General features: G+C 63.8%; 1 protein-coding gene across 11 annotated transcripts in view; it reads right to left on the bottom strand.

The window, feature by feature from the left end:
• EEFSEC (eukaryotic elongation factor, selenocysteine-tRNA specific) overlaps positions 1–16,055 on the bottom strand; it is a 197,712-nt gene that overhangs the window by 32,122 nt on the left and 149,535 nt on the right. For 3 of the 11 annotated variants that reach the window (XM_082345251.1, XM_082345250.1, XM_082345252.1), the window contains one exon: positions 15,344–15,741. The exons of 7 other annotated variants lie outside the window; for them this stretch is intronic. In XM_082345251.1, the coding sequence (XP_082201377.1) occupies positions 15,569–15,741 (173 nt within the window). In that variant the 3' untranslated portion in view covers positions 15,344–15,568. Of the gene's footprint in view, positions 1–5,295; positions 5,838–15,343; positions 15,742–16,055 lie in introns of those variants that run through there. One more of the 11 variants, XM_082345253.1, reaches the window with a different exon arrangement.

The raw sequence follows: 16,055 nt of genomic DNA, 5'->3' as shown, positions 1-16,055 counted from the left end.
GGTTCTCCTTTAGCGCCGCTGGTTCTGGGCCCTTCCCGGGCGCCTTGTGGTCACATTTGTGCCCTGCCGCTCTCGGCAGGAGCTCACAGGTTGGGTGGCACGAGGTCGCGGGCCCCTTGCTTGCGGGACGGGCCTCAGTGGTTTCTGGTTCTGTGACCACCTTGAGGGGCTTGGGGGACCCTCTCTCACTTTGCCCCCAGCTCCCCAGGCTCTCGCCATGGACGCGGGGCCCCGAGTCTTCTGGGTCAGCACCAGGGTCGCCTCCTGGGGTTCCAGATGCAGCTCGGCCCCTGCCCGCCCACCAGCCTCGCTCCTGGTCAGGCCGTGTCGCCGGGGAGCCTTCAGGAGTAGAAGGGCCAGTGGTGGGCTGACTGGTGTGTAGGCTCGAGATCAGGCCTGGCTCTAGCCGCTTCTCCCTGTGTGACCTTGAGCAACTTCACTCGCCTCTCTGAGCCCGTTACCCGCTCTGTGAACCAGGACCCCTGTGGGACTTGAGACTTGTGCCAGTTCCTGGGCTCACACACAGCCGCCAGCACACAGTAGGTGCTCAGGACAACAGTGCCCCCACCCCGTGTGTGGATGGACGCCTGGAGCCCAGGCCATGACGATCAATCCTCCCCTGCGGGCCAGCTGGCCATCTGGGAGCCTGTGTGCTCACTTGTGTGTGGTTTTGGGTGACTCGGAACCACGTGTGTGAATGTGTGTGAGTGGACACGTGTGAGTGTGTGTGATGGTGGGGTCCAGGTGCCTGGAGTGGCCTGGCCGGTCCTCACCGGCCAAGGTGAAGTGGGTCGGAGCCGGCCTGCCCGCCCCTCCAGGTAGCCCTCGAGGCAGGAGTCTGCTGGGGCCCCCGCTGACCGGGGCGGGCAGGTCAGCCTGAGCCAGAAGGGACGGGCTGGTGTGGGGGAGGGGAGCTGTACCCCAGGGCAGTCAGTTCCCAGGCCCGGCCCTGCCGGTCATGCTCCAGGTCCCGGGACCAGCGCCCGGGGAGGACGGCTGGACCCTGGCGTCGGGCACTGCAGCCCCAGGAGCCTCTCCTCTGACCATGCCACCGATGAGGCCCCCGGCAGGGCAGGGCCCAGAGCCCGAGCGCTGGTCCCCACCCACCTCGTCCTCTACCTCAAGGCTGCAGCCCGGCCTCGCAGCTCCCACTTCAGCACCGCGTTCTGCACCCACGTGACTGTCCTCCCACCGGACTGGGGGACTGGTGAGGGCAGGGACCCTCTCATGGTCACGGCCGTGGGGAGGCAGGACGCCAAAGGCTCATTCAACTCACATCCAAACCTCCGTTGCTTGCTGATGGGATGCGTAGGCTGCGTGTGTGGAGATGTGGCCACTTGCACCCCCGGCGGCAGCCTCGGAAGCTGTCCTGGGCCCCCAGCTTTCAGACGGGCTTAGAGGGACACACAGACTCCGCGCCCAGCCACCACTCTCCACGTGGGAGCCACGTCTGACCTTCAGCCCCAGAACCGAAAGCATCTCCGCGGCCCCCTCCCGAGAGTCCAGGCTTGGCTGGCGGTGGGTGTCTGCTGTGCACCCTGTCTCTGCATAGCTCCTGAGGGCCTCAGGCCCACCCAGCAGAAAGAGCCCCACCCGCCTGGACCCGCACAGAAAACAGGCTCCGCAGGGGCCTGCGTATCCCCACTGGCCTCTCCAGGGCTGCTCGCCTGTGCAAGGCCTCCCTCGGCCTGTCTCAGGCCCGTCGGCGGGGAGCAAGCCAGAGACCCCAGGAAACGCTGTCCCCCTGCAGCTCCTCAGGACCCAGGAAGAGACCTGGAGGGGACGGCGGCCCTGGGCACAATGGACAGAGGGTCAGCAGAGGAGCGACAGCCCCAGGAGGCTGCCTGCCTGGCCCTGTTTCCAGAAGCATTGAGCCTGGCACAGAGGCACAGAGACGGAGACAGCAAAGCAGGGAGAGACGCTCCCACACACTCAGCTGCCGGCTGGGGATGGCACTGGGACTGGCTGCCGTGGTCTTTGCGGATCCGGACTCAGGGCGCCAACTGTTAACCCCCAGCCCAGACTGGCCGGAGCGGTCACCGCCTGACTGCGCGGCGTGTGGCTGTGGCCGAGCGTGCACCTGCAGGGCTGGCGCGGGCAGTGGGCTCGGGACACGCGTGGAAGGGTGGGAGCAGGTCACCGCCCGCCCCGTGTGCGTGTCTGTCACCGTGTCCCTGCGCCAATGGGTGACGCTCAGCCACGCTGCGGCCTCCCGGATGGTGCCGCGGGGCTGCCCGAACCCCAGAGCTCTTGCGCGGCCGCGACCCCGGCCCTGGGCCGTGAGGCGGGAGCCCGGGCTGCCCACCCGGGTGCTTTTGTCCGTTTCTGAAGTGACAAGAGACACACAAAAGGGCTTTTAATTAAATCAAAGGAAGGGGAAACAGGCCAGCCGGGCCGCTATTATGTTACCAAACGCGAAAACGAAAACTTATTTTTAAAGCTCTGGTATTAATTTGAGATTATTCAGATAGTTAATTAAAAGTGCAGCATGTGTTAAATATTATTTCAACAAAGATTATCATCAGGCCTCCATGTAATGCGATCCGTGGGCTTGGGGAGCTTTATGTAAATGCTCTGCGGCCAGAAGGAAGGGCCCGAAGCGCCGGGTGGCAGGCCACTCGCTCACCGCAGGGGTGGCCTTTGCAGACACAGACGGAATGGCAGCCGGGCCCCCCTGTCCGGGCCCTGGGTGAGCAGGGAGACCACCGGCCATCCTGGGCCTGCTGGCCAACGGCCGGATCCCCGAAAGTTGTCCAGATAGCACTTGGGCCTTCAGGGGACACGGGCCGCACTCCTGCAGGTGTGCGCGGGGTGTGGACGTGTGTGTTGGCAAGGCTGTCGCGAGACTGGCTGCACATGTGGCTGGGGTGTTGGCGTGCGTTTGCGCTGGTTCATCTGTCTGTTACGTGTGTACTCATGCACGTGACACGCGTGTGTGCACCTGGGCACGGGGTGCGCGCCCACAGCTGGCCTCGAGCACGCCGTGTCACCTCTCTCTGCCTCAGTTTCTCCATCTGTAAATGGGGACCGTTACACTCCAGGCCTCACGGGGAGGATCAATGAGGGTCACGTGGCATAAGGCACAAGCCCTGTCCTGCACAAACAGCACGAGAGCCAACTACGCCAGTGTGTGCAGAGTTTTAAGTTTACATACCCATGTTTACAAAAAGTGAAATTAACTTTTATATTTTATTTAACCTGGTATGTCCAAAATATTGTCGTTTCAACATGTGATCCATGTAAAAACTGATGGCCGTGGTAGTTTGCATTCGTTTTTCACACTAAGCCTTGGAGGTTGGTGTGTATTGCACCTGCAGGAACCTCCGGCCAGACCGGCCGCATTTCAGGTGGACGTTTCAGGTGGACCTCACAGCTCTGAGCCCCGAGGACGTGGGTGTCCCCCCCTGCGCCCTCGCTCGCCTGCGCTCCCTGGCCTCGGACGCGCGGGCCGCTCCTGCCCTCTGTCGGCACCCGGTGGCAGTGCAGCGCCCAAGGCTCGCCCCGCCCACCCGGCCAGATCTGTCCCCGCCCCGCAGATGGCCACAGCCCCCTGCCCACCGCCAGGCTCCATGGTACCATTTCCCACTGCGGGCTGCGGGGCAGATGGGAGGGCAGAGGCTCAGAGAGGACCGGTCATCCGCCCCGGGTCACGCAGCAGGACCGCAGGAGGGAGCCCGGCTGAGGTTGGAACCCAAGTGTTAAGACGCTTCTGTGGGTCCCACTGGGTTCCTATCCTGGCTCTGCCCCTCTTGGCTGTGATCCTCACAATTCCACAGCCGTAAGCGGGAGGGGGGAGGGGGGGACGCGACGGTAATCCCTCTGTTTAGGGTTGTGTGAGGATTAAGTAGGAAGACGTCTCTGAGGTTTTCAGCACATTCTGAGCACAGAATGTGCCCAGTAAATCCATCACGGTCACAGCACCATGACAGGACACGCCTGCCTCAGGGCCTTTGTACCTGCTCAGTCCCCCAGATCTAGGCTCGGACGGCTCCCCTCGTGAGGGAGGACCTCGTTGCCCATCCCCTCCTTGTCACCCTCAGAGCCTGTGTCACCACCCAGCGCGAGCCTGCGTGTTCCTGAAGTCTTCTTGTTTCTTGTCTGCCTCCCCCATTGGGAGGGCAGGGCCTTGCCGGTCTTGGCCACGGCCATCCCTGACCCGGCACAGTGCCTGGCCCTACGTAGGTGCCTGACGGAAAGAGCAAGAAAGCCATGTCAGGAGGGGACGCAGCTTGGTCGTCACCAGGGAAGTTAGACGCCGCTTACCACACAGCCCAACATTCCACAACCAGGTGCTAACCCAAGAGAAATCAAGCTTAGGTCCACACAAAAATTCATCAATGAGTGTTTGTAGCGGCATTATTCACAACTGCCCCACGCTGGAAACCCCCCAACTGTCCCCCAGCTGGTGAACATTCATGCAGAAGAATGTACCAGCAGCAAAGGGAACCACCGTCCAGATGCTGGATGCGGGTGGACCCAGAGATGTAAATGTCGCCATGTGACACGTGACATTCTAGATGACACACAACTATAGGGACAGAAAACAGACCGGTGACTGCCAGGAGGGGTGCCACGGGCGCATGAAGGATCTGGAGGGGGACAACTTTTCTGTATTGTGACTGAATGTGTTTTTCAAAACTAGCAAAACTGTACATATGAAAGGGTAATTTTTTCTTTATGCAGCAAACAATGATTTTTAAAAATAGAGCTGTAGACTTTCACAGTCTCAGATCGACTCAGTCCCTACTGCTTTCTGGTCCCAATGGCGAGCTTTGATTCCCCAACCCGGGAAAGCAAAGGGGGGGCCGGCCCCCCGCCTCCTGAGCAGGGCGGGCAGGGGGTGTGCAGAGGCTCAGCTGCAGAGCCTGGAGAGTTCCAGCAGCTTCCCCCTCTCCTTGTTTCCCTCGCTGGTGTTGGCGGGAGTTCATTGTGTTGTGCTCTGTGCATTTTTCACATGTTTGAACTATTTCCTTAATAAACATGACAAATACTAAAATGATTTAAGACAAGAACAGCAGGATTCCCACTGCAGAATCCCACCAGCCTCTCCTGCAGCCCTGGGGGCTGAGAGCCACCGCGGGTGGGCACAGAGGGCGGCCGGGACCAGGAGCCAGGCTGCGCGGGTGTTTCTGGGTGTCGCTCACCCCCTGCCACAGTTCCAAGCTCACTCTGCCCCTCAGCTCCGGGGGCGTGGGCGCTGTCTCCCCAGCAGGCAAGGCTCTGGCCAGAACCAAACGGTGTGGGGCTGCCACCCAGGATTGGCTGTGAGGTGGTGAGGACAGTCTTGGAGCCTCATTCATTTGTTAAACAATTTTATTGAGATACAATTTACATGCCATACAGCTCCCCGCTTAAAGTGTACAATTCAGTGGTTTTAGCATATTTACAAAGTGGTGCAACCATTACCACAATCTAAGTTTAGAACATTTTGTCCCCAAAAAGGGAGCCACAGCCAACTAGCAGTCAGTGCCATCCCACTAGGTCCCCCCACCCCCCCGCCCCTGGCAACCACAGAGGTACTCTCTACAATTATGGATTTACCTATCCTGGACACTTTTGTAAGTGGAATTTTACCATCTGTGACTTTGCTATCTGGCTTCTTTCACTGAACATAATGTTTCCGAGGTTCATCCACGTTGAGTCCGTATCCGCATTTCATCCTCTTGTTGGCTGTGCATAGTCCTTTGCGTGGTAGGACCGCATTTCATTTATCCATTCATCAGTTGATGGGCATTCGGGTCCTCTCCACTTTTTGACTGTCCCAACTCATGCTGCTCTGAACATTCGTGTGCAAGCTCTTGTGTGGACGTATGTTTTCAGTTCTCTTGGGTAAAGACCTAGGAGTGGAATTACTGGGTCATATGGTAACTTCATTGCTTAGTTTTTTTTCACAGCTTTATTGTGATATAACACACACCACACAATTCACTCATTTAAAGTGTATAATTCAATGGCTTTAGTATATTCACAGAGCTGTACATCCATCACCACGATCAATTTTAGATCATTTTCTTTACCCCAAAAAGAATCCCTCCACCTCCTGACCGCCACCCTCTTCCTCTCATCTCCCAGCCCTAGGAAACCACCAGTCTCCCTTGTGTCTCTGTGGATTTGCCTCTTCTGTGTAGTGCACACACGTGGAACCATACAATACGGCATCCTTTGCATCTGGCTTTTTCTACTCAGCACAATGTTTTCAAGGTTCATCCATGTAGCAAGCATCGGTACTGCATCCCTTTTTATTATTATTATATTATCACTGAATAATATTTCATTTAAATATTCCACGGAATAATATTCCAGGTAGTGTGTGGGTGCGCCCACCACTTTTTATCTGTTCGTCAGCTGATAAACATTAGCGTTGTTTCCACTTTTGGGCAATAACTCTGTTTCACTTTTTAGGAAACACCCCAACGCTTCTCCCAGGTGGCTGCCACAGAGCATTTAGTGGGCATCTGCTGTGTGCCCCTTTCATTCATACCACTTTCCAGCAAGGCAGGTCCTAATAGTCATTTTATTTTGCTGTGGCACAGAGAGGGTGAGACACTTGCTCCAGGCCTCATTGGATCCCAGGGCTGCTGAGAGAGGTGAGGTCTGGGAACCAGACACTTGGTTACATGACCACTAGGTGCTGGTGGTCTGTGGAACCTGCAGGAAGGATCTGGACGCTGACTCTCCCAGGATAGAGGCCAGCCTATGATTCCCAGACATGGTGGCCAGGGCGGCAACTGTCCCCGCCCTCCTAGGCACCCCTCATCAGGGGACAGGCTGTTCCAAGCCGCCCCAAGGCCCTGGCAAGTGTGCAGGAAACTTTGGTCCAATCTTGGTCAAAGGAATCAATGAACTAATGAGCAAGATGCAGCAGCCACCAGCAGCCGGGGCATTTCAGGGCCCGGGGCCAGGGCAGGGAACCGAGGCTCTGGGCCCAGCTTCTCGGAGGTGCTGGTCAGGGGATGCCGCCTTGGAGGAGAGCCCTGGGGACAGAGGAGCTGCAGGTGCAGAGGGCAGACCTGGGACCCACCAGAGCGCCCGCAGAGACGGCCTGCACTGTGCTGGGCTGTCCTGGTGGCTGGCCCAGAGTTGCTGCTGGTCTCAGCTGTCATTCGGCCGGGGTAGTGTGGAGGGACGTCCCCATGCCTGGAGGTATGTAGGCAGAGGCTGGATTTGGCAGATGCGGCAGCAGTGGAGGGGGGGCGGGGGGCGAGCCCGCCCGGCCCCAGGTGGACCGGGCACACAGGCCAGACGAAGTCCCTGCTCTGGAGCACGTGGTGTCGCAGGTGGGCCGGGGAGGAGCGGTCGGGGCTCTGGGGGGCAGCCGGCGCTCAGCCCCGTGGCGAAGGTGACCTAGGCCAAGGCCACCAGGCCGTGGAGGACTGCGCCAGCCCCTCTGCTCATAAACCTACTCCCCCCACTCCCCACCGCCCGTGTGCCGGGCGAGGTCGTAGGTCACCCAGAGGCGGCCGTCAGGAAAGGCTGGCATAAGGCATGGCGGCCAGCTCCAGGCCGTTCACGACCCTGGGCTGTGCGGCCCCCCGCGGACCAGGCAGGGCGGGCAGGGAGCAGAGGCGGGAGTGCCGTGCGGCGGGTCTCAGGCTGCACCCGGCCGAGAGCCCAAGTTCAAATTCTCGGCGATCCTGGAGGCCCTGCCCAGAGGTCACGCAGAACACAGCCCCGGAGCACTCAGGGAGTGTAGACAGGGTTTCGGAAGACCACCGGTGGGACAGCCGGCACCCCCCGTCCTGTGCTCGGACCGCTGTCCCCCCGCGGCAGCAAGTGGCCCCAGCTGTGCTTGCTCAGAGGTTGTACGGGCCAGAAGAGCAGCCTGATTCCCCTCCCTGTGCCTGGGCCTCAGCGGGTGTGGGCCTGGAGCGGGTGGACGAGGTGACGTGGCCGCACGGTGTGCCCTGCCGGGGGCGAGTCTGAGGATGCGACGCTGGCCCCCGGGGACACGGGCGTGGGTGGCCCCCTCTGGCCTCCCGGGACTCGGCAGGCCTCTCCGAGGGGCGGCCCTCGGTGGCTGGGCCTGGACAGGCCCCAGGGCTGTCACTTTCTGCATGTGTGCCTGAGTTTGGGGTGCCCCCAGTGAAGGGTGCATGGTCGCGGGGCCGTGGGGACCAGGCCAAAGAGGAGGGGACACCTCCTGGGCTCCAGCGTGTTTCCCTCCAGGGAAGCCCTGGGTGAGTTCCAGGCGGGGCGCCATTAGCTGTGCCTGGGGGGGGGAGGCTGGGGCTGAAGAAGGACCCACGGGGAAAAGGGAGTCGGGCCTTCCCACCGCTCCCCTCGGGGACTCTCCTGCCTCATCTACCGTGGCTGTCCGGGCCTCAGACGACACGAGGGCGCCGTGAGTCGTAAGCCTCACCCTCCAAGGGTACGGAGCAGGACAGCGGGAGCGCTCTGAAAGGGGCACCAACACAGAGCCAGGAGCCCGAGGGGGACAGGCTGGGCCCCTCTGGGCCAGTGATGGGCACACAGGGGTCCTGGAGCCCCCAGAGGCTGCCCTCTCCCAGGGAGGCCGTGCGCCCAGGCCTGGACGCTGCCCCATCTCGCGCCACCATCCCCCCCAGCCCACCTGCCAGGTTGAGCCCTCTTCCCAGCAGGGGCTGCTCTCTTGTGTGCAGTGAGGAAGGAAATTGCAAATCAATCTTTATTTCCATCTTGGAAGAAAACCTTAATTCTCTGCACGGAAATGACCCTCGTCATCCCAGGGAATCAATTATGGGCTTTACTTGCAGTCAGTCCTGGCCAATCAGAGTGGGGCCGGCCCCAGGGACCCTCTCTCTCCTCCCCATCTCTGGGGCCCTCCCCTGGCTGCACTCAGCTCTCGGGGTCCCCCTATCTCTCCCTCTACTTCTTTCTCCGTCTCTCTGGGCATCTGTCTCGCTCTTTCTCTCCCGCTGTATGTCTCTGCCTGTCTCTCGCTGTCCCTGGCTCTGGCTCTGGCCACTCCCCACAGCACAGGGCTCAGGCAGGCACCCCAGCTCTGACGAGCCCCAAGGAACCTCCGCCTGCAACCTCTCTGGCCTCCGAGCTGCAGCTTCAAGGCTGGGGCTGAGGGGGTGAGTTATTGGCTCCTCCCTGCCCCCAGGGTCTTCTCGGGAGTCACCTGCCACCCTACACGCAGGCCTGCAGGTGACCTCAGGCTGGCCGTCCCTGGCCAGGCCCGGGCCCCCTGGCTTCGCTGTGTGTGGCAGCTGCCCAGAGGCCCTGGAGAGGCTTCCGGCCCGGGCGGCTGGGGGGCGCCCTGCCCGGAACCGACAGCCTCAGTGTTTCCACCCGCGATGGGGGCACCCCCGGGACTGGGTCTCCTCCCACCACCTTCCGGCCACCGGGAGATGCTTGTCTGTCTTATCAGTGGCGCCCTGTGACTGACAACTGCTCCTCCTTATCAGCAGCCCACCCGGCTGTCCACAGGGTAGGGGCGGCCGTGGCCTGCCTGCATGTCCACACGCACCCAGACCCCCTGTTCCCCGGGCCAGCTCTGCGCCGGGACCTGCCCCACAGGGTTCCCCGTGCTGGGGGGCTGGGGCAGAGGACCAACCCCGCCCTCCTGCCTCAGTTTCCCTCTGCTCCCCTGACCTGCACTCCCACACCCTCCCCAGAGTGGGCCCACTGAGCCCCACGGAGTCAGGCAGGTGACCGCTGAGGGCTTGGGTGGGGGGCGGGTGCGTTCCCCTCGACCCCTGAATGCTGAGAAGCAGAGAGATGCTGCCGATTGGAGGCCAGCATCCCCTGTTGTCCGGCGCCACATCTGATTAGGGAGCAAATTGCTTCATCTCACCCCACACCTGTTACACAACAGCCTGCCCACACCTGCCTGCCACCCAGAGGTGCCCAGCCCACTTCCGCTGGACCCTGCCCTGGGCTGAGCATCTCAAGCCATGTCCATCGTCCCCGGCTCGCACATCCTCTCCTGCCCGGGGCCTGCAGAGCACGCCCTGATTTTCCTTCTCTCCAGCTTGGTCTCATGCGCTCCGGTCTCCAGCCCACACCGCCCCGAGCCCCGGGTCCCGCGTCTCCCAGGGACTGTGGGGTTGGGCTCGGGAGGCCCAGCGAGCTCATCAAGGTGTCCCACACCCGCGCCCGCTGTGGAGCTCCCACCTCGCAGCCGACGTGTGACCGCGGGGAGGCTCGCCAGGTGTCCTGGGTCCCCTCCCTCTCGCTGCCTCGTGTGCCTCCCAGTGCCAAGGCAAGAGGCCACGTTGCGTCCCCCTCCCCTGGCCTTGGCTACGACCCCTCCTCGCTGGCCACCTGCCTCATGCTCCTTCCCGCCGGCCTGTGCCCCCAGCAGGCCCTCGCCACGGGTATCTGAGCAGGACCCTCGTGATAAGGGTGTACGTGGGGTGCTGGTCAGGCTCGGGGTGGTGGTGGTGCTGACAGTCTAGGGACAGGGTAAGGAACTGGCTGAGAGGGGCAGGAACTGGGAGGGCCCAGGACGGGTCAGGACCTGGCTCTGTGGCCCAGCTTTGGAAGCCTTGGGAAATCTGGGCTTCCAAGGGCTGCCTGGAGCTGCAGGGAAGGCCCGGTTCCTGCATCCTGCCGGCTCCACCCCCACCTTTCCGGGCCCTCAGGCGGCGCAAGGACAGGCCCCCAGAGACTGCAGGGGGGGTTGAGAGGGTGTGATCATACCTGGGGGGGTGGCAGGCACCAGGGAGGACCGTGCAGGGAGGAGGGTGGGAGGGGGAGCCAACCGGACGCCACGGGCGCCCTTTGCGGGCGACGAGGCCCACAGACCCCGCGCCGCCCAGCTGCCCCTCCGACCTGCCCCCCTTGGCTGGCAGCACAAGCAAGGTCCACGCCTCAGGGTGCGGCAGGTGGGAGGACTGAACTGGGCCTGGAGCCAAGGTCATTTGTGCAGGACGAGTGAGAGATGGACGCGAAGACCCGGAGGCAGAGGCAGAGCGGGCGGGGCCCCGGCCCCCAGCCTCCCCCAGCTACGCGGCCCCTCCGAGGGCCCCGGTGGGCCCAGTGAATGCTGCTGTGACAGCAGTGCCCAGACAAAGGCGCCGCGCTGGTCACCTGCCTGACTCGGCGGGGCTCGGTGGGCCCACCCTGGGGAGGGGAGCGGAGGCCCCGGCCCGGCACTCAGCAGCTGGACGCCCGCCCTGTCTGGCGGTGACTGTGCGGGAAGTCTGGAGGCTGAGTCTGGGGGGTGTCCCTTGAGGGGCGAGGCGGGTGGCTGGCCCTCCCCAGGTTGGCCGGGGCTCCCAGTGGGCCTTTATCTGGAGCCCAGCTGTGGCCGCAGGAAGTGGCCGTTTCTCTCTGCTGCACCGTCTCCCCACCGGACCCGGTGATAACAGTGGGGGGTTGAGCAATACCTCGTGGGTGCACGACCTCTGACCTGCTGGCCTGGGTGGGGGGTCCAGGGCTGCCCGCCCCCCGCCGCGTCCAGCACACGGGAGGTGCTTGGTAAATGCTGAATGACCAGCTCTGGGCTTCTTCCGAACTCTGCCCCTGCCACCAAGGTCCACCCCCTGCGCCGAAGCCCCAAACCTCCCAAACGTCCTCTTCTTTCCCCCAGGCCTCAGCCTGCTCGGTCTCCTCTGCTTGGCTCCCGCTGGCCCATCACCGGCCAACCCTGGAGTCCTCCTCCAGCCCACGAGGTCCCCGCCCCCCGGGAGGCCTTGGGATTCGGCCAGGAGTGTCCAGTGCGGGTCGGAAGTCGGGGCGGGGGGGGTCTCGAACGCTGATCGAACACACTCTCCCTGCCTCTGCCCTTCAAGGCCCTTCCAGGCCTCTTCTCGGCCCAGCCTCCCTCCACGGCGGCCCCCACTGCCTCCCCGCCCTGCCACAGGCCCTCAGCAGAGGGAACGGTGCTCCCGCAGCAGACCCCGCGAGCCCAGGGTCGGGGTCAACTGCCCCCCGGGAGCACCGCGCCCCATCCCCAGCATCCCCGCTGCCTGGCTGCCTCCCCGCAGTCAAGCCCTGGCACCGGCTGAGCTGCCGAATTAATGGCTCGACTCTGTTATCAGCCAGGCACTGATGACGCTTTTTAATCAGACCTGCCAGTGCGGGGGCCCCTGGAGGCCCAGCCGGGGCTGGAGGGAGACTGGGGAGCCGCGACCTCGTCCCTCCTCTCGCGGGCCCCCCGACTCCGCACTCCCACCAGGGCCCTCACTCCTGCCGTCCCCTCTGCCGAAGCATCCCCCCACCCCGCCCCCGCCAAACTCCTACCCTCTCCTCAAGACCTTGCCCAGGTGGCCCCTTAGTGAGACGCTTCCTCACCCTAGTCATGGCCATGGGGGACAGACACGGCTGAACTTGGAGCTGGCGGGCCATGGCCAGGACTGGCCTTAGCCCCCCAAAGGAAACCTGGAAATTCTATGCCCCGTGAGGAGGCTGGGGAGGCCTGAGGCCTGGATCACCTGAGGGTGAGCTGGCACTGAGAGGGTCCTGGGCCACCTCAAGGAAGCTCTGGGTCTGCGGAATGGGGGTGGTGAGCCCCACTCCCACCCCACCAGGTCCTGGGGAAGAGCGCCAAGGGACACACTGGCCCTGGACAAATGTGTGTACCCACCCTGTGCACACTGGACCTGACACCCACCTCTTCACCAGACACCCAGCCTGACAAAGCCTCCGCAAATGAGACACACACACCCGGAGACCAAGGTCCGTGTGCACACCCAGACACAGACACATGTGCACACACGCCGGCCAGGGTAGGAGGCCTGGGAGAACAGGAGCTGCCCCTTCTCCTGCCCCGGGCCCCCAGGGCTTCCCACTTTATCTGTCAGAAGTATATTAACCCAGAAGCCTGTTTCCATCAGAGTCTCAATTCCAGAGACGTTTCCAGATAAGCCTTATCTCGTTGCTGGTGCATTAGCCCCGCCAGCCGGGCCTGACGATCACGGCCGCCCCTCCTGCCCCAGTCCGTGGCAGGGCGCCTGCCCACGACTTCATTCTGGGTGGGCAGGCGGGCGGGGCGGCCCCCACCCCGGCCCTCAGCCCACAGCAGGGCCCCAGAGGGCAGCTCTTTCCGAGGGCGCAGCCGAGGAACTGGGGCGAGGGGGGCCCTGGAGGTGTCCAGAACCCGGGTTCAAATCCCAGCTCCACCTGAGGCAACGGCTGGGCCCCGGGGCCGCCCCACCGGCCACCCCTGCAGGTGGGTGAGCATATTCTGCGACTTTATGTGTGTGATGGTGCCGCAGTGGGCTCCGCAGGCCGTAGCCCTCTCTTCCACGAAACGTGGAAGGCCTGGGGGTGCCTGGAGCCAAGGGAAGGGGGACACTGCTCCGGAGAGCACCGGGCGCCGGCCCCCAGCCTGCCTGCCCGCCGCGCTCCCCCTTCAAAGGCTGCGCCCGGCCGACGCAGCTGGGGTGCTCGGGTTTCGACCGATGCCAGGCCCGATAGCGTCCCCTCCTGGGCCGCTGGCCACGCGGGCAGGCTCACTGCACCCTGGCGGCCGCTCCCTGCCCCGCGGCTCAGCTGCCCCCTCCTCCCCGGGCCTTAGTTCCCTCGGCCTGAGCCCGGCTGCTTCCCGGGGCTCCGAGGGGTGCTGTCCGCAGGCGAGATGTGGGCACCCTCAGAGGTCCTGGAGAAGTGGCTGACTGGGGGCAGTGCTGGCTCTGGGCTGCCCACACCACTGCTGAGGGGTGCTCAGGCCCCCAGTCTCCCAGTGGGGAGACAACGTCTACTGGTCCCCCTCCTACAGCTGCAGGGACACGGAGGCCAGCTGCTGCTCTGACTCTCCTGCTGCACCCAGGGACCCAGGCAGAGGTCGGGACTTGCCCGAGGGCACACAGCTGGCCAGTGGGCAGCCAGGATGTGACGCCCAGCAGTGGCTCGGGGCCCCTCTCTCCCAGGGATCTGCCCCCAGAACTAGCACCTGCTCACGGAGGACCCCTCGCCCCGCTGGGTCACGTGACCCCTCACGTGGCGCTAGACAGCGATGTGCTCGCGGTCACGGCCTGTGCAGGCAGGGCAGGGCCCCCCAGGGGGCCTGGAGGGAGAGGTCAGCCTCACAGCCCTCCGTCGGGGAGGACTCGGCCTGGCTGGAGGTCCCAGTGGTGCCCGCCTAGCTCCCCACACACTGAGGAGGACGATGGACGGTTTCCTCACCTGAGGGGTGAGTCCTGGGAGCCCCCAGCCCTGCCAGGGTCCCCTCTGAAGGGCCGAGTACCCACGGGAGTGGCCAGCCCGGGGCCTGGTACCAGCAGGTGCTCATGAAGGCCCTTCCTGCTCCCCTTGGACTGGACTGGGTTGGGGGCGGGGCCTCTGCCTGAAGTCCTTGCTGGGGGCCCACCCTGTGAGCTACGGTGGCCTCAGCCAGGTGGCACCGCCTCCCTGGTGAGATGGGGTGCAGGGCAGGGGTGGGGCTAAACGAGAGTGGGGCCCGGAGCCTGGCCCATGGCGGGGTGTCGGGGACGGTTCCCAGGGGAGCTTCCTGACGGTGCTGCAGCAGCGCCAGCTGCCCCCGCCCTATTCCCAGCTCGGGGGGGTGGGGGCCGGGCCTGGACTCCCCCTGCCCACCCAGCCCTCAGCTGCCGCCCTGATGGCTGCCTGGCCTGACGGCTGGGACCCTGTGAGGGCTGCCGTGGGTTGGCTGCCACCACTGTTGCCGGCACCCATGCTGGTGCTGGATTAGGGCTGCCCGCTGCCCAGCATGGCCACCGCGCACAGGCCCGGCGGGTCCACAGCGCCCTTCCCTGCCCGGGGCCCTTGGCTCCAGGGCTTACCAGGCCCGAGTCATCTGATTATGACCCATCCCTGTTAATATTTTTAATGCCATTTTTGCAAATTAAAGCATAACGCACCGATTACCAGGGTAAAAGGGAGGCCTCTGCGTCCACCTGGAGATCAAATAAAGGGACTCTGGAAAATGTGTTCATCCTGCAGATGTCTTTAAAAGCTCTGATACTCCCTCAGTCCGTCAGCTCTGCCACTTCACCCTTTTCTGAGTATGGCCAGGTCGGGCTGCAGGGTGGGGTGGCTTGAGGTACAGGGGGCAGAGGAGCCAGGGTGGGGCTTGCTGGGCTCTAGAGAGGGCCAGCTGCAGGGGCTCAGCACAAGGCCTGGGGGCTCCTGGTGTTGGGACACAGGGCCAAACCCCCCAGCCTGCCTTCTGCCCCGAAGCACTGGCCTGGCACCCGCTGCTCCCAGACACCCCTGGGCGCTCTTCCTGGACTCGGCTGCCCAAGGACTCCCGGACTCTCTCAAGGCCCAGGAGACCCGAGGGGCCACCGAGCCTGACCTAAGGGCCTGACACTTTGTGGATCCCCTCAGTCCAGTGGGTCCCTCCCCTAGCCCTGCTCTCGGCAGGAGCCCTGGCAATTCCCGACACTGCCCCTGGGAGCAGATCTGGGAGGGTTGGGGGGACCCCCATGAAATCACAGAAGGACCAGCAGAATGGGCGGGCACCACGGGACGTTTATTTGCAGCTGGCAAGCGCTGGCCGCCAGCCGGGCAGCCTGGGAGACACTGGCCACCAGCCATGGAGCCGAAGCCCATTCCTGCACAGGGCTGTCCCCTGGCGGGGGGTGCGGGGGCTCCGGGGAGAGCCTGGAGGTGGAGGCACATGTGGCACTGTGGCCCCTGGGCCTGGGCAAGGTGCCCCGGGGCGGCCGGCGGGCACTCAGGGAGACTGGACCATGCGCTTGTGGGTGTCGAAGACGTAGCGCTTGAAAGACAAGCTGAGAGCCACGTGCTGGACGGGCTCTGGCTGCTCCGCCTCCTCCCCTCGGCCGGCGCGGCCCCGCTTCTTGAGGGCGGGCGTCAAGATCTTCTTGGACTCGGGGCTGAGGCCACCTGCGCGAGGCACAGAGGAAGAGCCTGTCACTCTGCCACCCGCCACCCCAGACGGCACGCATGCTGGCCCAGCTCCATCCTGCCCCACGACTCAGCAACGCCCCTACACCCTCCGTGGCGGAGCCAGGACCCCAGTGCCACCCTGGGCTCGCCCCCCCTGCCTCCCCAACCAGCATTCCGGCCCCCTCACCGCGCTGGTCCACGCCACCAGCCCGGCTGGCTTGGAGCTCAGCATGGCTCCCACCTGGCTCTCCCAGTCCCCTGCCTGCCCACCCACCCTGCACTCAGGCCCCTGTGGGCCGCCCCGCACTCGG

This window comes from Balaenoptera borealis (genome assembly GCF_965194805.1).
Source record: "Balaenoptera borealis genome assembly, chromosome: 12".
Taxonomy (NCBI): domain Eukaryota; kingdom Metazoa; phylum Chordata; class Mammalia; order Artiodactyla; family Balaenopteridae; genus Balaenoptera; species Balaenoptera borealis.
Note: the sequence above shows the minus strand (reverse complement) of the source record. Positions and strands in the feature narration are given on the sequence as shown.